The sequence below is a fragment of the Macrotis lagotis genome, chromosome 1, assembly GCF_037893015.1.
Source record: "Macrotis lagotis isolate mMagLag1 chromosome 1, bilby.v1.9.chrom.fasta, whole genome shotgun sequence".
NCBI classification, from domain to species: domain Eukaryota; kingdom Metazoa; phylum Chordata; class Mammalia; order Peramelemorphia; family Peramelidae; genus Macrotis; species Macrotis lagotis.
Window position 1 is genome coordinate 414,754,682 of NC_133658.1, and position 23,384 is coordinate 414,778,065.

A 23,384-nucleotide genomic window follows, 5' to 3' on the forward strand; every position below is an offset into this window, starting at 1 on the left:
ATTTCGAATGATCTTGTGCCTTATTTGCTGCACTTAGAAATAAGGAAAATAATGTTTGTCGGCAAAAGATGCTAATAAAGAAGTCAACATCTTTCTCCTTAGGAGGAAAAGGAGGGTGAGAAATGACAAATAGATGATTTGCAGCAGTGTATACTCATGAATCTGAAAGATTTAGTTAGAAATTACTTAGTAATTTCTGAAAACTTCGTTTTGAACTGATGCTTTCAAAAGGAGAATCTGCATGGTCTTTGTGAGACCAGTCATGTTGGTCACTTCTCACTTATGTTTTTCAGGCTCACTTTTTATTGTTGTTATTGTTGTCTGTTAAGCCCAAGAAAAACTTAGGAAATTAATGTGGGTATATTAAGGCAAGAAAACCCAAATGGAAGCCATATATGAATGAAAGTAGAATTTTGTACCAGTGTAGCAATTTTCAAAAATATTTTATATCTAAGAAATATCCATTTGGTTATCTTTCCTGCTTGAGCCCTTTCTCCTCCTTTGGTTTTCTTTGCCTGAGGGCAAAAAAAAATCATCATAGCATTTGAATAATGTGGGGAAAGTGGGAGTAAGTAAATCAAAGCTGTTTGTAGTGCTCTACATATTGAGCACTCGGTAAATATTTTGTTTTTTTTACTAGCCATTTGATTGTCACAATGTGATATCAGAAGCAGTAGTTCCTATTTTGAGGGGGGAGGTCAGTTATCTAGAATTCATTAGACCAGTTAATATTCCACATGACTGTAATTCTTCCTGGTCTCTCTTGGCTACCTGCAGACCCATGGACTTAACCAGTATGAAGAGGAGCCTCTCTAAGGGACGTATCCGCACCATGGCCCAGTTCCAGCGTGACTTGATGTTGATGTTCCAGAATGCTGTAATGTACAATGACTCTGACCACCATATTTACCACATGGCTATAGAGATGCAAAAAGAGGTCCTAGAGCAGATTCAGGTATTATATTTTAGGGACTTGTAGGAAAAGGAGGCCACTTTTCAGAGCATTCACATAAGTGGTGATCTGGGAGTGCTCTGTCCCCTAGAGATTAGGGGTCATGACCAGGTATGGTCCTGAGCCCCTTATAGGTTCACAGTGAAGTTTATTTATAGCCCAGCAAATCCTGAGCCCCAGCTAGTGTTTCCTTGGAGAAAGCTGGCATAGAACAGCACAGGACTTTGTAATTAACCTGTTCCATCTTCTTGTTTTGTTCAAAGTGACCTGCTGGGGCTCCCTTTAGCCTTCCTGGGTTTGTCCTTTGCCAGGTTTAGCAGTCCATTTCTGAAACCTGTGTCAGAAGGCAAGCTCTGGGGTGCAAGGATATGTTGCAGCTCTGTGTAGAGAAGTGGAATATCATAGGATCGTATATTTAGGGTTGGGAAGATACCTTGGGAGATCATCTCCAGGGGTTCTTAACCTTTTTTGTGTCATGGATCCCTTTGGTGGTTTGGGGAAGCCTATGAGCCCCTTCTCAGAATGTTTCTTTTTTTAATGCCTAAAATACATAGAATTACAAAGGAGGTGACATATTGAAATACAGTTATCAAAATAATAAAACTAATATACGGATGCCAGGTTAAGAACCCTTGATCTAATCCATCACCCTCATTTTACAGATGAGGAAACTGAGGCCCAGGGAGGTTGTGACTTGCCCAAGGTAACATAGCTGGGATTTTAACCCAGGTTCTCTGACTCCAAATCTAGGGCTCTTTCCACTATTCCACAAGTAGTCAGGGGAAAGCAAAAGAGAAGGGTTCTCACAAGAGCTGGGGGAAGAGGAAAGGAATCCTGAAAGGATGATTTTCTGTGGTGAGATCTTGCAGGTTGTCTGGAACAATTTCCCAAGCCACCAGTCAACAGCCACTGGGAGAGAAACTGCAGCCAAACTTCTAAATCAGAAGCTTTATAGCCATTGAATATTTTCAGGCAGCTGCTTTTGCTCATATAAATTTGACATCATTCCATCTTTGCCCATTCCCAAGGTGTGTAGCAGTCAGAAAAAAAGGCCTGCATGTGAAGACTTTATGCCTTAGTTGCACTGAATTTTTTAATTAATAAAAAGTTGTTAGCTGGAGAAGGGGAAAGAACATGTAGCTAGCTGCTTTCACGATTGTGCAAGACAGACATTCAGGTGCTTTTGAGATTTACAGCTTTTTCTCCTCTTTGCCTGGCACAGGTGCTAAGTATTTGGTTAGACAGAAGAAGAGACTTGAGTCATGTGGACTGATTAACCAGGGGACCACCGAGAGCCCTTGGCCTTCCCAGCCAGGAGGCTCCGGTGGCGACCTTGACCTCTGTCTCAGCTCCGACCAGGTCGAGGCTGTTCTGGAGTCATGGGCACTCTGCTTGGCCCTGGCCTGGATCCTATCTCTGAGGTTGTTCGAGTTGATGAGTTATCCCTTGTTCCTAAGAGTGAGAGGCCTTAAGTCACTCGAGAGAAGAATCCCGGCTGCTTTTAGTCAGGGATTCCGGAGGAGGCAGCCCCCTTCCACCAGGCCTCTTGTGTGACTACCTTAGAAATAAACTTTGTTTCACAAACTTCCGACTGTGTCTTAATGGGGGGGCGGGGCTAGCCCCCCCCCCCGAAAACCGCCTGGGCTGTTTGGGGGAGGGGGTGGGGCCAACGGGAACGGGAGGAAGGGCGCCGGGGCGGGGCTGCCGCGCGTCCTGGGTGTCTCCTAGCAACGGGAGGGCCTCAGCCCCGGGCCGGGATAGAAGGTCCTGCGGCGTGGGGGCCCGGGCAGCGGGCCGGAGAAGCCCCAGTGCGCCCTCCGCGGCCTCCTCGGGGCTTCTGTGACCTCGCCTCCCGCGAGAGGAGTGGCCGGGGGCGGCGCCCGGGATGTTGGAGGCGGGCTGAGGGCAGGTGCGGGCCTTCGGCCTCCCCGCCTGGCTCATCCCGGGAGCCCGATGGAGCACTTAATGCCCCCGCCGCAGATTTACGTGGAGAAAACCCTGGCGCTTATCAAGCCAGATATTGTGGACAAAGAAGAGGAGATAGAAGACGTCATCCTCAAATCTGGCTTCACCATAGTCCAGGTGAGTCTTCCCGGACAATGGGTGACGGGTTTCGTGGCTTTTTCTGTTTTATTTTATTTCATACTTAATGAAAAGTTAATGGTTTCTTTCCTGTCGTAGGGCTAGTGCCTGGGGAGTTGATGGTTTGTCAACAACTTCTTTGCCCATTTGTGGCAGGACTCAGATGATAATGCTTACTATCAGAGTATGTTTGAGTATTCTAGATGCCCTAAGAACTGGGGAATATTTTTACAATAAATTCCTCTGCCGTTTTGTCAGATTAGGAGGAGTTTTTTTTAAAGGAAAAGAATAAACATTTTCTCTTGAAGTTTTTGTTGTGGATGTCTCCTAGCAACCATAGAGATTTTGTATTGCTTTCATTTCTAATAGACTTTCCTCATTCTACCCCCCAGTGACCTAGCTATTTTCTTCATTTATTGATTGATTTATTTAGATTTTTTTTTTTTGCAAGGCAGTAGGGCTAAGTGGCTTGCCCAAGGCCACACAGCTAGGTAATTATTAAGTGTCTAAGGTTGGATTTGAACCCAGGTCCTCCTGGTCCTCCTGACTCCAGGGCCGGTGCTCTATCCACTGCACCTTCATTCACTGTGCCCTAGGCCTTCATTTTTGCAAAAAAGAGGAGGTGCATTTTCTCATCTCTTTTTTGGGAGACCAACTTGGTCATTATACTTCTATAACATTTAATATTTTTTCATTTGCTTTGTAGAAATGTTTTCCAGGTTCTGCTTATTTCTTTTTGCATCAGTTCATTTAAATTTTCCAAGTCTTTGAATTCTTCATATTCGTCGTTTTTTGAGAATTATATTATTCTATTATGTTAACATATGATTCTTTAAGTTATTCCCCAGTTGATGGGTTATGTGCTTTGTTTTCAGTTCTTTGTTACCACACGTGATTATTTTCTTGTTTATAGAACCTTTCTCTCCTTAAGGCATAAGGCTAGCAGTGGGATCTCTATGTCAAAAGCTTTGGAAACTTTAGTTATATTTCTTAACTTAATTCCAAATTTAGACCAATCTACAACTTTCTCAGCAGTATATTTGTTGGCAGCATTTCTGCAGCTCTTCTAACGTTGCTCTTACTGTTTTGTCATTTTGACAATTTTATCAGAGTTTGGAGGGTTGGGATGTGAAGTGAAGCTTGCATTGACTTGTATTTCTCTTATTAGTGCAGCAATTTTTTGCATGGTAGTTCATAGTTTTTCAGTTCTACTGGAGAATTGTTCATGTCCTTTGACCAAGTAATTCATAGGGAAATGGCACCTGACCTTGCTTTATTTATATTGATTTCCATCATAGCTTGGACAGCCAACCCTTTGCAGGAGTGAGGCAGAGCTATGATTTTATTGGTTTAATTCTCAGAGAATTACCTCTGAAAATCAATCAACATACATTTCTTAAGCTTTTCCTATATACCAGACCAATAAGTTATAGTCTTTTTGTGGTGGTGGGGCTAGACAGTGGGGTTCAGTGACTTGCCCAGGGTCACACAGCTAGGTAATTATGAAGTGACTGAGATTGGAATTGAACTCAGGTACTCCTGACTCCAGGGCCAGTGTGCTATCCACTACACCACCTAGTTGCCTCAAATTATAGTCCTAAGCAAGTTGCATGAAAACTTGTAAGGGTGTAAGTCTTGAGTCAGGGAGCCAAGGTGTTTCAGAGGTAAGATAATGAATCCAGATTTTCTTGCCTCCAGCTCGTCTTTTTCTTATTACACATTGCCTTTCACCAGGTCTTTATTATAGATATTTGATGCAAAGATTTTTTTCTTCTAATTAGTAGCTTCCCTTCTGATCCTAGCTCATTTTTTTTTTTGTGCTAAAGCTTTTCTGTAAAGTAAATCCACATAAATCTTCAATATTTCCATATATTGCAGAACCCTGCAAGAAGAGATAGTAAAAGATGGATCATTTAAAATAATACTAGACAGTATAAAATAACTTGGGTATATACCAGCCAAAACAAACCCAGGAACTATATCCGCAAAATAAACTTTTTATGCAAATAAAATCAAATTTAAATAATTGAAGAAATATTTGGATAGGTAGCACCAATATAATAAAAATGGCAATTTTAACTTAATTTATATATTCACTGCCATCTCAATTATGAAAATTTTTTTGTTCTTCCCACTTAATACTATTTTATTTTTCCAATTACATGTAAAGATACTTTCCAACATTTATTTTTAGATTTTTGGGTTCAAAATTTTTCACCCCTTTTCCTCTTCTTCATCCCTAATACAGCAAGCAATCTGATACAAATTATACATATATAATCATGCTAAATATGTCTATATTAGTCATATTGTGAAAAAAAGAATCAGAACAAAAAGGAGAAGGAAAAACAAAAAAGTGAAAATAGCATGTTTTAATCTGCATTCAGACTCCATAATTTTTCTCTGGATGTGGCTAACACATTTTCCATTGTGAGTCTTTTGAAATTGGCTTGGATCATAGTATTGCTGAGAAGAGCTATGTCTATTGTGATTGATCATCACAAAGTTTTATTACTGTATACAATGGTCTCCTGTTCACTTTATTTTTTGGCATTCATGCTGATCTCATCTTTATTAGTGGTCTTTATATAGCGCCTCCCAAGGTTCCTCCTGCTCCTGGATCTGGAGGAAGCCTCAAGAGATCTGTAGCACCAGGGACAGGTGGGAGAGGGCAAGAAGGCCAAATTATGTAGCCTGAAGGAACCAGCGCAAGAGCCCCTAGCCCAGTTTCCCCCAAGTGGGGCACTCAGCAATGAAGAGGCTGGGCCAGGTGGTGGTGTGTGGCCTGTCAGTGTCTGCCTCCCCATAAGAAACTAATACAAACCTGGGGAAATAAAATTCCTAAGGGTCTGGAAAGATACTGGGCTGCCTGTGTAGGAGTGGAGCTAGCTAGCTCTAAGGGGTAGCCAACCTATACCCTGGTGAGAAACAAAGAGGTTAGAGGTACCTCTCCCACCCAGAGGGAATTCATGAGGTTAGGAGCTGCCTTCCCCTAGACTACAGCATATGGGGAAGGGAAATAGGCGTGTCCTTGGCAAAAAGGAGAGGGCCCTTCTCTAGATTATTTACTCCTTGATCCTCTATAATCCTTGTTAGTCTCTCCCCTAATCCATCCTATCCTAAATTGCTGTGGAATAGGGCACCTTCCTTTTTAATTTCCCTCCCTTAGGCCCCCTGCAGATTACAGTTGGGGAAAAAAGGGTATCCCTGGGGTTATATATGCAGGAGGGTGCCTCCTAATTTCCACTTTCTTACTTTCTTAGTTCCTACACAAAGGAGATCATTGGCCATTCCAAACCCTCTGTCCCTCAGTCCCAGGCACCCTGAGGACAAGAGAGGTAGCTGTTTCTTACAAGCCTGGTCCTGTTCTATCCCTTTTACCATCATATAAGGAGAAGCTTCCCCCCCCCCCCCCCAACTTCTCCATCCCTATCCTCCAGGCCTAGGACCACTGGAGAGGCCCCTAGTTCCCATCCCTACCCATCAGTCTCAGAGCCCAATTCCTGGAGGAATGGGTGCCCCAACCCTCTCCCTCTCCTCAGTCCCAGAGCCCATTGTGGGGCCCATTGTGAAGTCCTGGGACTGACGGAGGACTGGAGGGGTGGGTCCCTGAGGCCTAAAGAGGCGACATGCTCCCCAGCAGATGAGGAAAAAGCAGTAGAGCTGTGGAGCAAGCAGCAGGATGGCCCCCAGGTTGATATGGGCTGGTATATTGAGGGGTACAGAGAGCAAGGGCAGGCCTGCGTGCTGCCCGTAGGCCCAGTACAGGTAGGGGAAGAGCAGCACTCGACAGCACAGGAAGCTCAGCAGCATCAAGGTGCCAGTCACTTTGTGCAGCAGGGTGTGTTGCTGCTTGTACTGGATGAGGATCTTGCCTAGGCAGACAAAGGGTGTGCTGACGTCTGCCATCAACATGCAGCCCGGAAAGAAGTCCCCCTTGCCTTGGCGCCACACCACTGATAGTGGAAAACAGACCAGCACCATGACTGCATGGTGCAGCACCATGAGGAATTACTTGTGCAGGTAGCCTCGGGCCACAGCCCAAGTGCCTCCTGGGGGGCCAGCCCCTCCCTCATCCTTTCCATGACCTTTGACCTGGTGCTTGTGCCAGTGACACGGGAACATGGCGTAGATGTCATAGATGAAGTAGGGCACTGCAAACTGAGTGTAAGCCGAGGATAGCCAATGCTGGTCATCCATGATATGTTTGCAGGAGGTGGAGACAATGTAGCCAGCTGTGGAGGCCATGATAGCTTGGACTGAGGACACTAGCCTGGCTGAGACAATGACCGCGTCGGCCTCCCAGAGGGATAGAGATAGGGGACAGAGAAAGGGGGAGGATGCAAATGGGAAAGGGCTCTGTTCACTTTATTTAGCATCACTTTCCAAGTTTTTTTTGAAATCTCTCTTCATAGTATTTCATTATATTCACATACCACAACTCCTTCAGCCATTCCCCAGTTGATGGGCATCCTCTCAATTTCTAATTCTTTGCTACCAAAAAAAGAACCGCTATAAATATTTTTTGTTTACGTGGGTCCTTTTCCCTTTATCATCTCTTTGGAATGCAGCTCAGAATGTTGGAGCAAAGGGTATGCACAGGTTTTTAGCTATCTAAGCATAGTTCCGAATTACTTTTCAGAATAATTGGATCAGTTCACAATTTCACTAACTCTGCATTCTCCTATATTTATCATTCTCTTTTTCTGTCATATCAGCCAATCTGATAAATGGTATCTTAGAATTATCTTAATTTGCATTTTTCTAATCTATAGTAAATCACTCTTTTTCATATGACTAGAGATAGTTTTCAGTGAAGAAATTCATATAATTTGACCATTTTTCAGTTGGGGACTGAAAATTATTTTACAGAGTTAGAAAAAATAAAAACAAAATTCATTAGGAAGAACAAAAGAGTTATCAAAAGGAACTAATAAAAACGTAAATTAAGGAAGGAGGTTTAGCATTACTGTGTCTTAAACTATATTATAAGGCAGATCAAAACTATCAGAAATATTTGGTACTAGCTAAGAAGTAGAAGTAGAGGGGTGGCTAGGTGGCATAGTGGATAGAGCACCAGCCCTGGATTCAGGAGTACCTGAGTTCAAGTCCGGCCTCAGACACTTAATAATTACCTAGCTGTGTGGCCTTGGGCAAGCCACTTAACCCCATAGCCTTGAAAAAACCTAAAAAAAAAAAGTAGAAATAGATCAGTGAAACAAATGCTAATATAATCTTAATTTTTAGTGGTAGATGTTAGAATTGATTTAAAGAATAAACTGCTATGGTTTCTTAAACTTTATACTACTGAACAAAAGGAATTTCACCATGGAATAGGGATGAATAATTCTTATAGTTTGGCCAACCTGCTTTTGAGGGTAGAGTATCATATATTGTATATTACTACCATGGTTTACCAATCCTGTGGAATGGACTTTAAGAGGAATTTAATAAAAGCCACACCTCTCCTCCTGGGCAGAACCTAATAAAACATTGAGTTTTTAGGCAATGCTTAGAAACCTATTTTTGTACAGGTTAGGTGAATTTATGCATTTGAATTATGCATTGAATTACGCATTTTCTGTTACAGTTACCATTGATATGAGTTAAGTCAAAGATAACAAAACCCTTGATTAGGGAGAGAGAAAAGAAAGGGAGTAAGAGTTTAGTCTTAGTGGATAAAGCACCCGCCCTGGAGTCAGGAGTACCTGGGTTCAAATCTGGTCTCAGACACTTAATAATTACCTAGCTGTGTGGCCTTGGGCAAGCCATTTAACTCCATTTGCCTTGCAAAAAAACCTAAAAAAAAAAGTTTAGGCTTAACTAATTATATTTCTCTTCTATTAAGTACATTTTCTCTCCTAAAAATCAATCAGGTTATATCCCAGTGTTTGGCAGACTCTGTTTATTGGACCATGTTTTGGAACTGGGGACCAAACCTATTTACAGAAAGATAGTTCATACTTAATCATAAAAATTGAAATTTCAAAGAAAAAAGGTGGTTTTTGGTAATGTATTTCAATGTTTTGTCCTTTTAGGACAAGAATAGTCAAACACTGAAAGATGTCCAATTTGAATAATGCAATTTTTAACTAATCTCCTAAAGGGAAATTGGAAAATATCTGTATAATTTGTCTCAAAATTTATTATCTTTTATTTCTTTTTCTATTTATTACTACAGTTCTTCATTCTCGCTATCTTCTTATTATCTTTACTCCTCCTTTTCTTTTCCTGGTAACTCAATATATTTTGTTGGCTTTCACTGGCTATCTTATTTCACTCATCTATCTTAAATTGAATCCCTTGCTGAACCAGGTTAATGCTATACTATCTATTATATTATCTTGATTGATTTGTCCCTTGGTCCTATCACTGGTTATCCTTGGCCAAGTTCAAACCCTGGAATATCCCACCCTTCTTATCTATTCACATGCTACTGAATGAAGCTGGAGAAAATGTATAAAACTATGCCTAGGGAATCCACTCCAGATTAATCTCAATTAACTTCTTTTTGCAGCAAAGCCATACTTTTGCTCCTCCCTCATCAATTCATTATCCTGTGCACTACAACTGGCTGTTTCTATTCTCTTCAAGCCCTTTAACTACATGCCTCCAGCTCTCCTCATTAGCTAGGACTACTTCTGCCCTTCTCATTTCACATCACTTGGATATCTTCCTTCACCCCTTCCTTTATTCCTGTCTCTTAGATTATCCTTCTCCTAATTTGAGGCAGATTCCTACAAATAACCTTGATTTCAGCCTCTCCTATTCTCCAGCAGATTGCCCATATCAAAATACTCTTTCCAAAGAGGCACCTTTCTTTTTCTTATAACCACCTCTCATTAGCCACACACCCTTTGTCCTTATTTGGACTCCTTGGTGAACCAGATTAACTATACTATCTACTATTCTATTTTAATCAAATTGTTAATCAAGTGACCTCTTAATTGCGCACATTTAAAGTCTCTCTGAAGTTTTTGTTTTGTTTGTTTTTTAGATTTTTCAAGGCAATGAGGTTAAGTGGCTTGCCCAAGGCCACAGGGCTAGGACTCTGAAGTTTTTGACCCTGTGGATCACACAGTGATGTTTTCTCTAGGTTTCTGTGGTGCTATTCTCTTCTCTTTCTCTTCACTGGTCCTTCTTTGCCTCCTATTTTATACCCATTAATTGAGCATGTTCCCAAACCTTTGTCATAAGTTTTTTTCTCTCTCCGTACCAGTAGTTCTTAAGCTTTTTATGTATTAAGGAAATCTTTGACTGTCTAACTTTCATGGACCCCTTCTTACAATATTGTAAAATCCATCAGATTTAAAGGAAACAAAAAAATTAATGAAAATATGTAATTTTTCTCATCTGATTTCAGAGATTCCCCTGAATCTGACCAGGGACTCCAGATTAAGAACCATTATCTCCATTATTCATGTCTATCCTGAGTTCCAGTCTATCTCCCCTACTGCTACTCCTTACTGATATTTTTAACTGGTGTCTTATAGGCATCTCAAACACACCCACATCTACCTGTACACCCCATCCAACTCCCCTTCCCCCACCCCCACTCACATGGACACTTTCTATAATACAGCCAACCCCCATTATCTCTTGCTTGGACTATTGGAATAGTCCTGGTTAGTCTCCCTGTCTCCCACTCAACTTGTCCTTTATTCAGTGATTGGGCCCCTTTCCAACCACCCTACCCTTGACTGTAGATTTTAGAACTGAAAGAGAGTATGTGGCAGTACCTTGAATCCGGTTGCCTCTTAATAAGTATTTGTTAACTTAACAAGAAACAGCTCAGTGGCAAGGTAGATAGATTGGTAGAACTGAAGCTTGAAACATATTAGGCCAGGATTCATCATCAGACACTCCACTTAAACTTCTGTCTACCTCCATTTTCTCTGTAATATTAAGATAACACCTTTTTCTCAGACTTGAGAAGATAAAAGGGAATATTTTAAAACATCTTAATACCACTACTGGGTCTATAAATACCAATACTGGGTCTATAAATACCAATACTGGGTCTATAAATACCAATACTGGGTCTATAAATACCACTACTGGGTCTATACCCTGAAGAGATGAGGAAAAAGGGTAAAAACATTACTTGTACAAAAATATTTATAGCAGCCCTGTTTGTGGTGGCAAAGAATTGGAAATCCAGTAAATGTCCTTCAATTGGGGAATGGCTTAGCAAACTGTGTTATATGTATGTCATGGAACACCATTGTTCTATTAGAAACCAGGGGGGACAGGAATTGAGGGAAGCCTGGAGGGATTTGCATGAACTGATGCTGAATGAGATGAGCAGAACCAGAAAAACACTGTACACCCTAACAGCAACATGGGAGTGATGATCAACCTTGAAGGACTCGCTCATTCCATCAGGGCAACAGTCAGGGACAATTTTGGGCTGTCTGCAAAGGAGAGTGCCATCTGTATCCAGATAAGGAGATGTGGAGTTTGAACAAAGTTCAAGGAATATTCCCTTTAATTTAGAAAAAAAACCAGATATCTTATTGTCTGATCTTGTTACCTCTGAGAATTCTGTTCTCTTTAAGGATATGATTTCTCTCTCATCACACCCAGTTTGGATCAAGGTACAACATGGAAACAAAGACTGACAGAGTGCTATCTGTGGGGTGGGGGTGGGGGGAGGGAAGCAAGATTGGGGGCAAATTGTAAAACTCAAATAATATCTTTAATAAAAATAAATTTAAAAAATCTTGTGCTTTAACTTTAAAGTGCTATATAAATACTAGCTGTTATGTGGGGAAACTGGAGCTCATAGACTTGAATAGCTCTATTTAGAAAAAAGCATGAAATATTCAGATAAGGTGATAGTTTCTATAGTGTCCATTAGCAAGTCAGGAAGCTTGTTTGATTTTTTTTAATGGAGTTAATCCTTGTACTCTCTCTCTCTCTCTCTCTTAGATTAAAATAATTATAAAATGGTGACTTCTGAGAGAAAATGATTTTCTCAGAGCCATTAATATGCCAGGGTACAGAACTAGACCATGAACCTTCCGAGTTAATTATGCCCATTTAGAAATCATTCACATCTAACCCCCCCCATCCAGTAAAGATTGCCTTCTGAAATACAGTTCTCTCTCCTGGCCATTTAGAAATCATTTGCATCTAAACCCTCGATAGAGATTGCCTTCTGAAACCCAGTTCTCTTTTCCACAATACAGGAATTACTAGTATATGGCACTCTCAAAATCTGGAAAATCAATGTAAAAATTTTTGGCTCTCCCTTTGTACCAAAGAAAGCTGAATATTTTCTATTCTTTTTTCTATTATGGGGGTGCTTACAATATCTTACTATAAAAATCGGGTTCATATTATATAATACTCTACATATATTTTATACATTTCTGATTTTTTTTTAAACTTTTCCTCTATCATCTACTGGCCTTCATGTATTATCTGTGGCTTCTGCAAAACTCCCCCAATATTTCATTTAATTTCTTATGCCAACTTGCAATATATAGAAACTGTTGTGGGGGAAGTTATGATGAGGAAGGGATAACTGTATATTCTAACATTGGTGGGGGGAAGTCTGAATTACAAGTTTTAAAAGAAATTCAGTTTATTACTTTAGAATTATATGCTAATAAATATTTTTTTTAGGTTTTTGCAAGGCAAATGGGCTTAAGTGGCTTGCCCAAGGCCACACAGCTAGGTAATTATTAAGTATCTGAGGTCGGATTTGAACTCAGCTTCTCTTAACTCTAGGGCCAGTGCTCTATCCACTGTGCCACCTAGCTGCCCCAATAAATAAAATTCTACAAATTTAAATTGTTATAATTTAAAAGTCTTATCTGATTGATATCTTAAATCTACTTTACCAGATGAGTCTTCCTACAGATGTACCTACATCTTTGAGTTGTTATTAGTTCATTTTAGAACATTGTGTAAAAGAACTTTGAAAACTGTAATGTTATGGGAATTATATAAACATACTTGGCATTTAAATGTTACTTGAACTAAATATAAGATAGCATTTTTATTTATAAATCATCCAGTCCAGCTCCATCTTAGAGATGGGAAATTTGAAGCCCAACGAGTGTTATGGCCTTTTGAGGTTATATAAATAAGGGGTCAGTTCTCCTATAGCTTTGTACCCTTGAGATCATAATCTTGGTTTAGAGAGATTAAAGGGAGAAAATTGATTCAAATCTGTTGATATCATCCATGCTGGAAACTGTCCCTGCTGATAAAAAGGGTTTCTCACTTGCATCTAAGTTCTGAGTGGCCTGGGCCACCAAATTTGAGTGATTGCCTATGAACACATAGCTAGTAGTTGTCAGAGGTGGGACCTAAACCCAGGTCTTCCTGACCCTGAAACTAGCAGTCCGCATCATCTTGTTTACATTTAATTTTCTTGACAAACTCTTTCTTCACATATCCTCCTAACTGTTCAGTTTATTTGTATTTAATGTCTGAATTAATCAAGTTTTGGTATACTATTATTTAAAAAATAAGTTTCTGGCATATCTGTTTCCTTTATAGAGAAGAAAACTGCGTTTTAGCCCTGAACAGTGTAGCAACTTTTATGTGGAACAGTATGGGAAAATGTTTTTCCCTAATCTGACAGCATACATGAGTTCAGGTCCACTTGTTGCCATGATATTAGCAAGACATAATGCAATCTCCTACTGGTTGGAACTTATGGGACCATTCAATAGCTTCAAAGCTAAGGAGACACACCCAGACAGGTAACTTACCTAGGAGAAATTTTAATTTGCCTTTGTAACTGGAGTGCAATTCCTGTAATATGAGGTATTCCTTTTTTGGGAGGGGGGAAATTTCCTTATTTTCTTTTAATTTTGATATGTGGGTGTGTGTATACAAATAATAGATACCACAAAAAAGTCTTGGACTATCTCCAGGAGGTGTCTGTTTTTCTTCTTAAAGCTATTTAAGATTGCCAGTGAAGTGAGAATGTTATTCAACAGAATTAGGATGTTAGTATTTCAAACTATTTGTCAGTGCTACCAAATTTGGTTTCTTGAACCCCCTAATCAAAGTTTTCCTTATTGGAGATTGTGGAGAGAGTGTTCCTAACTTTCAGATTTCTGCATTTATTGTTTTTCTTGATAGCATACTCATCCCATTCCCACCTTTTTGGTCCAGTGTTCTTTCTGCAAATACAAATGTGTTGTTTGAGCCTCCTTTAGATAGCTGCAAATCCAAGTTCAAAATAAATTGAATCCCCCCCCCCCCCACCCTGGCCATAAGTGAGAAGTGTCAATGTCTTTCTAAATTGGACTTCATTTGTAAGATGAATGTATATATAAAAAATTGGGAAGGATGTTAGATTGAGTTGACATGAATTCTACCTTCCTTTAGTCTAAGGGCAATTTATGGGACAGATGAGCTAAGGAATGCACTTCATGGAAGCAAAAATTTTGCTGCAGCAGAAAGAGAAATTCGATTTATGTTTCCTGAAGGTGAGTTATTATGATTTGTAAATTATGTGCATCTTCTTACAGTTCTCATTTTTTCTGTCTTCTAAAGAAATGTTAAACTCTTTAAGGAGTTTTGGGTCTGAAAAGGTAGATTTTCCAATTTTGAAATGTGAATACTTGAGTAATTGCCACATGCTTTCTCATTGCCAAAAAGAATAAGTGTTTCAGGGCAGCTAGGTGGCATTAGAGGATGGAGCACTTGCCCTAAAATCAAGAGGATCTGAGTTCAAATATGGCCTCACACACTTAATTGCCTAGCTGTGTGACCTTGGGCAAGTCACTCTTAACTCCATTGCCTTAAATAAGTAAAAAAAAAAAATTAAAAAAAGAATAAGTGTTTCAAGTCTTCTTTCTGAAGAAAATTTCTTATGAAGAGCTAAAATTGCTGTCTGCTTTTACTTTTCTAATTATGAGTTATTTCTCATTGTAAAGAAGAAAATGTAACTGAAGAATTGACCAGTGATAATAATACCTTCTATCTTCTTTTGATTTTTCTCTTAGACAGTCTTCTATTTTATTGTAGTCAATCTTTTTATGTAGGCATTTGAAAGCTTTTTCCTGCACATTTAAATGTGTTGTTTGAGTCTCCTTTAGGTAGCTTTGAATCTAAGTTCAAAATAAATCAAACCCCTCCCCCATAAGTGAGAAGGGACAGTGTCTTTGTAAATTGGACTTCATTTATTCTAAATAGTTCTAAATAGTATTTCTGAAGAAACACACAAGGACTTTTACATAATTGCACATATCAGGTTTCTAGCTTACATATAGTTTCATTGATAGTTTTCCTTTGCTTTGTAGATGTTTAGGTTAGCTAGCCTTTCTTCTAGACATCAATACTGTCATCAGCTTTGAGCAGCAGAATGAGATATTTATTTCCAAAGTAAAAGATGATTGAGCCAAGCTATTTAACAAAAATGCCAATACTCTCTCAAGCAATTTACAGCTTCAGTATCACACCAAACTACCAAAAGATTCCTTTATAGAATAAGACTAATAACAAAATTTAGATTAAAAGATGATTAACAACTGTGACAAAAATAAAACTAGTGTTTATTTCATTTAGGTTAAAATATTCCTAAAAAAGTTATTATATTTTTTTTTAGATTTTTGCAAGGCAAATGGGGTTAAGTGACTTGCCCAAGGCCACACAGCTAGGTAATTAAGAGTCTGAGGTTGGATTTGAACTCAGGTACTTCTGACCCCAAGACCAGTGTTCTATCCACTGTACCACCTAGCCGCCCCTTATTTCATTTTCTGCCGTGTTAAAATGTAGACATTCATCAACAGATAAATGTCTTTTGAAGAAAAGATGACTTGAAGTGGAAAGTAGGATAAGATATCTGTCTTCAAATAAATGGAGGATAGTTGAGTGAAAATGGGACTGGAATATTTTGGTTAGCCCTAGAGAGTAGAACATAGTGTGGTAGGTGGAAGTTTCATAAGAGAAGAGTTAGGGTTGATATAAAGAACAACTTAATAACACTGAAGGATTCCCAAGAGTGGAATGGACTGCTTCTGAAGGGAGAGCATTTTTCCTTGGCAGAAAATAAAGTTTGGAAAATTTGAAAGCTATTTTCATTATAAGTCTATAATATATTTCAGATGCTACTCTGAAACAACATGGTTGGGGTAACCTCATGCCAAAGAATACTTATAATTTGTTCATAGACTACAGAATAAAGGCACTTATGGGAACTCAGAAGTCTTCATCTAGTTGAATCTCTATCTGTGACAGAGTTCTTTTTCTCCAGCATCTCAGACACATGGTCCTCCAGTTTTCCAGTGTGACCTGCACTGGTTGGAAGCTTCCCACTCCCTGGGGCATCGTATTTCCCTTTCTGAGTGTTAGAAAGTTCTTCCTGTGTAGCTTCTACCTATTAATACTTATTCTGCCCATCTGGAACAAAGCAAAAAAAAAATAACTTTTCCACAGTGGTACTTTTTGCAGTTGAAGACAGCTATCATGTCCTCCTTTTTTCCTTCTCTAAGCTACAAATTCTCACTTTTCTTCAGTGGATTAGAGTCCACTCTTAGCACCTTGATTGCCTTCCCCTGCACACATTTCATTTTTTGAAGCGCTTTCTAAAATGTGGTTCTCAAAACTGAATACATTTGGGAGGAGGTGGAAATGGGGGATGGGAAGGGAGGAAAGGAAAGCAGTATGCATTTATATAGCAAACTGAGGTAAGGTGACTTGCTCAGGGTCACACTGCTGGTAAGTGTCTGAGTCAAATTTGAACTTGGGTCTTTTTGACTCCAGGCATGGTGCTTTTTCCACAGTCATCATTTCCCATCACCCTCAGGGGCCCACATTCCCAGCTCAGCTGATGTCTTGTGGGTTGGGTCTGAACCAGCAAAACTTAGTTTTCTCAAAATGCAGCTTATATTATAGTTGAGACAAGGACATTAACAGAGATATTTATACTATGTGGTTTATGTGATAAGTATGTTAGAAAATGAATAAACAAGGTGGTATTTTATGAGAACTAAGCAGGTGCCTTGCTAGGCACTCTAGGAAATAATTTGCACAAAGGAAGTGGTGCATTGTCTAGAGTGCTACTTCTGGATTAAGGGAGACCTGAGTTCAAATTCAGTCTCAGAAGTTAAACAACTTGCTCAGGATCTCACACAGCTAATGTATGTGATCCCAAGCAAGTCACTTAACCTCTGTCTGCCTTAGTTACCTCAATAGAGTTGTGGGGGTAAAATGTTACTATAATTGTAATAATTTTTTATATAATAATGTACTATAATATAATTGCTTCACACAGTGCCAGGTACATAATAGATTAGAAAATTTTTGTTCCCTTTCAAAGAATCATAGATTTAGAGCTGAAAGGGATCTCAGCAGTCCTAGTGTGTAAGCCCCTTGTTTTATAGATGAAGGAACTACAGTGCAGTGAGGGTTAGCAACCACACAGGCAAGAATGGAAGAACTGGGATTCCAGTTGAATTCTTGTGACTCCAAACTGCACACTCTTTCCCTGGTACCCCTTTCCCATGCAGGGAGGTAGGAGAGTTGATCTGCTTTCACTTCATACAGATGACTTAATCTTCAGTTTCTTTGTTGGTTCTGGGACTATAAATCTAATACTAGAACTTTTTCAGCAGAAGGACAATTATTCATTCAGTGTTCAACATTCAACATTTCATTTCCTGTGCACTTTATATGTACAAAGCACTATGCTTCTTTTGGAGTGATGAGATAGTAGTAGGTGGCCTAACCTTAATTTATAGCCAGATGAAGCATCTGATTCTCAAGATGCCTATTAAACATAAAAATATTCAGAGTAGTGTATGCACTGTTGTCCTTTTGTATTTTAAGAAGGATATACTTGGGCTTTGCATTCTTCTGTATAGCTGAAAAGATAGTTTACCAGAAGTTGTGAGTAGTCTGTTAAAAATAAGGAAATGAACATTGTAAAATATGCCTACCATAGAAGAAAAGCAATTGAAAAACCAATTATAGTTCAGGAGAACAGACAGTTGAACTGCACTTAGCACCCTTTTAGGAGAGGCGAAGGAACTGAAATGCTGTTCACTGTGTGTGTATTTTTTTCTCTTTGTATATTTGTGTGTGTGTGTGTGGTGTGTATGTATGTATCTGGATATATGTACATATGTATATGTAAAGTTTAGTGTTTGTATATATGTATGTCTTATTGAACTCTAATAACAAAAAGCACATTGTATCAAGTCACTGGATTGTTGACCTTCTGGAGGGGGAAGATTCACATTTGCAGAGATCTTAGCATAACTGATCAGGCAAGGCATAAAGATCTTAGATTTGGGAGGAGCCATCCTTCCCAGCATGTCCTCTTGGAGGTTGTGGCCATTATTCAGCCCCATCCTAAATTGGAGACCATTCCCTTCCTTGATGATGAAGTAACTTTTCAGATCCTGCCTTCTGACAGTGAAATGTTTAAGGCCCTGATTCCAATTTCATTCTGTTTTGCTCTTTCTTGAGTCCAAAATCCTGGAGCTTAATGTTTGTCCCTCATTAGGACAAATTCTGAAGGTTAATACATATTTAATATAATTACTTTTAAGGCGAATTTCAGGGAGGTCATTCCTCAGTATGAACATATTCATGTATATATAAAATAGATGATATATACAATATGACTGTATGTTGTCATGACTATATGTAGGTATTGCTAATTGAGGGCTTTTTTTGCTTAACTTTATCTTTAACAAGGGAATGGTTCAGTTTTGAATGGAAGATTATTTTCAGTAAAACCAAAAGGCATCAGTAAAACAGTTTTAAATTTAAAAAATATGGCAGAGTAGAAAGTTGAATATTTTTATTATGTTCTTATACTATTTTTTAAAGCATAGGTTATTTAGTGTTTCATTCCTCTTTAAATAATATTTTCCACAGTTACATGGTATGATAATTTTTCATACTCAATTTTTTTTTTTTTTTAGGTTTTTGCAAGGCAAAAGGTTAAGTGGCTTGCCCAAAGCCACACAGCTAGGTAATCATTAAGTGTCTAGGCCGGATTTGAACTCAGGTACTCCTGACCAGGGCCAGTGCTCTATCTACCTAGCTGTCCTCATACTCACTTAAAAATTTTTTTTAATAAGGCAATAGGGTTAAATGACTTGACCAAGGTCATACAAACTAAGTAATTATAAAGTGTCTGAGGCCAAACCCAGGTACTCCTGACTCCAGGCCGGTGCTTTATCCACTGTGCCACCTAGCCACCCCCATACTCAACTTCTTAAAAATTTTGAATTTTAAATTTTTCTCTCCCTCCGGCTTCTTACTTTCATAAGACAATAAGCAATTTATTCTAGGTTTCACATATTCAAAATTTTCATACTAATTCTAAATGTACTTGTTGTTGTAGTGGTTATTGAGCCCATCCCTGTTGGAGAAGCTGCTAAGGATTACCTGAACTTGTACGTAAATCCGACTCTGTTGGCGGGACTCACAGAGCTCTGTAAACACAAACCAGCAGATCCCTTTGTAAGAAACATTTCTTTCATATTAAAATAATATTGTCTACTAGCCTTTTAAAAATCTTTCAAAAAATATATTTTTGTCAAATTAAATTTCTATAATTATTTGTATTTCAATTTCTTCTTAATGTCTGACTTCCCCAGCTCCATTTTCAACTCTCTTAAAATATATTCTTTTTTGATGCAGTATCTCTCATTGAATGACATTTCTATGTGTATATATAGCTTATGTTTGTACAATGTTTTCCTTATAGCAACTTTGAAAGGTAAGTATTAATATCTCCATTTTTTAAACAAATGAAAAAAATGAGGCATACCAAGATTAAATTACTTTTTTATAAGGATTACACAGCTAACAGAGCAGGGACTTTCATTCCAAGTTTTTTTGTTACACCATAATGGTATATATTAAGTTTGTGGAATTATTCCAAAAAGGAGAAAGTAAGGAAATCTGTGAAGAGTGCCTGGCTCTCAAGTAAATCCTATTTTCCAAAAAGAAAAAAGCTCTTCTTGAAATTGGCCGTGTCCTTCAGCTAGTACAGAGCAGAAGTGGGGAAGGGGAATGGGAGAGTAAGATAGCTATTTTTCCATTGGTGTTAAAAAGCAACCATTAAGGCTAAATATCCTGGATTTTTTTTTTTAGGTTTTTTTTTTTGCAAGGCAAATGGGTTTAAGTGGCTTGCCCAAGGCCACACAGCTAGGTAATTATTAAGTTTCTGAGGCAGGATTTGAACCCAGGTACTCCAGGGCTGGTGCTTTATCCACTACGCCACCTAGCTGCCCCCTTCCTGGATGTTTTTGAGCCATTTTCAGCTATTTTGAAGGGAAATTATGCTCATGACAGTCTTTATTAATATCCCTGGCCATCTCTATCAACTTTTCATGGGTACTTCTACCCATTAATTTGTTACCAACAAGCTCAAGTCTCAGTTCCTAGGAATTTTTCCCACCCCTTTCAGATTTCTAGCTTTCATCATGTCTAGGAATGTAGACCACAGGTCTGTGCCATCCTCATACTTTCCTCTTCATTAACATCTCATAAATTTCTCAGATAATTGAAAAGAAATTAAGGTAAAATATACAGTGAGATAGAAAAGGGGAGGGAGGTTATAGGATGAGATTAAAAGATTAACAGTTCAGTACAGTTGTTCTTATTGTTCTGTTCCTCAGCATCCATTACTTTTCAACTAAGCACCCCCCTTAGTGCCCTTCCTCCTGTCTTTGGTTTTGGTCTTGACATCAACACTGCTTATTTCCATTTTACAGAGTTGTGAGGGTGAAATGAAAACCCATTACATACATACTATCTGATGTTTTTATTTTTTTTAAGAAAGATTTTATTTTGAGTTTTACAATTTTCTCCCCATTCTTGCTTCCCTCTCCCACTCCCCACAGAAGGCATTTTGTTGGTCTTTACATTGGTTCCATTTTATACATTGATTTCAGTTGAATGTGATGACATTTCTTCCTTAAGGAAGAACAATAATGTATGAGATAGTAAAATTACTTAATATAAAATTGTTTTTTTTCCCCCCTAATTTGATGGTATAGTCTTTGGTCTTTGTTCAGTCCATGATTCTTTCACTGGATACAGATGATATTCTCCATTGCTGATGGCCCAAAATTGTCCCTGGTTGTTGTCCTTCAGGGATGAGCAAGTCCATCATGATTGATCATCACCCCCCCATGTTTTTATTATTAATAGTATTTTCTGGCCCAATATTTGACTGGATACAGCTACCATTCTTAGCAGTGAAGAGTCTTTCTCAGTCCCCAACTTGACTTGGAGTCTAGGACCCATACAGGGACTGTCTTTCTTTCTATATGACCCCTCAGTCCAAACTTGGTCTGTTCTCTTTCCTTCTCCTGGTTGATAACTGAGTCTCTGTGACCTTTCCTCAAACTCCAAATAGGAAAGTTCTTCCCTATTTGGGTTCCAAAGTTACTTTCTCCTGGGCTCAGGCCTTATAGTTTACCCTTACCCTTCTTCTTTAGAAGCTGCTCCCTCAACTTATCTTTCTCTTCTGGCTAGTTTTCTAACACATATACACTAGTCAAATATTTGGCTGGTTCAGCCCTTAATGAAAATTCACCTTTGCCACCTACATTATGTAAGACCTGGACTTTGTGACCTGAAAGAGACAGGCCAACCTCTCCTAGATCTGAGAATTCAAATTCTTTACAGGGTGCTGGATGGAGTGACTGGTTCTCTAGATCTGAAGGGGTGTTCACCAGGAGTGACTGTGACCAGATTGTTTCTTTAGTGGAGCATCTAACTTCTTCAACCACCTCAGAATGATCATTTATTTAGAATCTTAAAATCTTAAAAATTACGTGGATGTCACATAATTTCAATTTATATTCACACCACCACTACCTCTTAATACAGGGTCAAATATCATTTGGCATTTGAGAAGTAAAGAATGTTCAGGCAGGTAAATTTTAATCTTGTTTTCAAGACTTCTATAATTTTTTTTAATTAAAGATTTTATTTTGAGTTTTACAAGACTTCTATAATTTTAATTAGAATTTTTACTTTACCAATTATCATTGTTGTCAAGCTTTTCCATTTTTATGGTATACATTAAAGAAAGATTAATTTTTTTTCTTTTTCCTTTAGATTTGGCTGGCTGATTGGTTGCTCAAAAATAATCCCAACAAACCTAGATTCAGTTACCAAACTTCTTTGGAAGAGGTTAATGAAAATAAAACAAACTGAAGAACTAATCAAGAACTACCCTGTTATTCTAAAAGACTTGTATTCTGCTGATCTTTTGTTAATATCTTTAAGTAGAATATGAATGATAAAGAACTGTACATGAAGTAATCTTATTTTAATATAATGATTTTAAGAGTTTTGTAAGCAGTGGATAACCTTTTCAAAAGACAAAAATGTAAAACTAGCGTTTGATTTTTAACCATAGGGAGTTATTTATTAGAAATTTTATTTTAGTTGTTGTTTGATGGAAAAAATTCCTGGGAAAGAATATATTTTCAGATACTTGTTCTATGTACACATCTCTCATTTGCTAGGTACAGGAAGTGTAATCACTAATATGATTGTATAAGCAACTAAGTTAGATTTAAGGTGTGGTTCTTATCATTTTTACATTATTGACTCAACCTAATCCTGGTTGTGTAACCCTCTAGGTAAGGGAATTTTAACCATGAGTCCATAAAAAATAAAAAAAAAATTGGGGAGTAGGGAGGGGGGTAATAATTCAATATGATTTGTTTCATTTGCAATCCTTTGGATTTAAATACACTTTTAAGTCTAATACACACACACACACACACACACACACACACACACACACCCGTATGAAGCTTTTTGTGAAGATCTGACAATCAAATAGGAGAAATCACTGACACTGAACTGACATCATTTCCAGAAGACTCATGATGCAGGATACTCTCCTCCTCCTGAGAAAGTTTGAAGGACTCAATGCAAACTAAGACATCTTTAGTTTTAGAACATGACCAAGGTGGGAATTTGTCTTAGCTTAACTATACATATTTGTTTCAAGGACTTTTTCATTTGGGGGGAGGGAAGAGGCGATGGGAAGAAAAGTAGGATTTTGGTTAATTAAAAAAGATAATTTAATTTTAAAAAATAATTGACCCTGAAAAATTTTGACTTCTAAACACCCAGAGTCTGATATCAATCCACAATCAATAAGAAAAGAATTCATAATCTCTACACATTTCAAGGAGTTTTTTTTTTGGTTTTGTTTTTAACATAATGGATATGATTAATCCTTTCCATGGGTCAAGTAAGCTGGATACAACTCTGCCTTGGATCAAGTTCTTAGAGGTTATCTCTTATGAATGAGGAAACCCATTCTTGGAGATCAAGTGACCTGCCCAAAGTCACAGCTGGGAATTGAGTCCTGCTATATCCAGGACTCTTCACC

The 23,384-nt window shown here is 38.4% G+C and overlaps 2 protein-coding genes and 1 pseudogene across 9 annotated transcripts in view; 2 read left to right on the forward strand and 1 right to left on the reverse strand.

Moving 5' to 3' along the window:
- Positions 1–2,540, forward strand: part of BRD8 (bromodomain containing 8) — a 31,440-nt gene extending 28,900 nt beyond the window's left edge. For 7 of the 8 annotated variants that reach the window (XM_074212969.1, XM_074212965.1, XM_074212971.1 and 4 more), the window contains 2 exons: positions 778–955; positions 2,175–2,540. In XM_074212969.1, the coding sequence (XP_074069070.1) occupies positions 778–955; positions 2,175–2,225 (229 nt within the window). In that variant the 3' untranslated portion in view covers positions 2,226–2,540. Of the gene's footprint in view, positions 1–777; positions 956–1,614; positions 1,656–2,174 lie in introns of all 8 variants that reach the window. The other variant, XM_074212966.1, reaches the window with a different exon arrangement.
- A 119-nt stretch (positions 2,541–2,659) lies between these two features.
- NME5 (NME/NM23 family member 5) lies at positions 2,660–22,297 on the forward strand. The gene is made up of 5 exons (XM_074212980.1): positions 2,660–3,034; positions 13,547–13,752; positions 14,387–14,487; positions 19,359–19,477; positions 22,091–22,297. Exons 1-5 carry the CDS (start codon positions 2,906–2,908, stop codon positions 22,187–22,189), a joined length of 654 nt encoding a protein of 217 aa, XP_074069081.1. The 5' UTR covers positions 2,660–2,905; the 3' UTR covers positions 22,190–22,297.
- LOC141506664 (ceramide synthase pseudogene) lies at positions 6,524–7,331 on the reverse strand (annotated as a pseudogene).
- Positions 22,298–23,384: the final 1,087 nt, after the last annotated feature.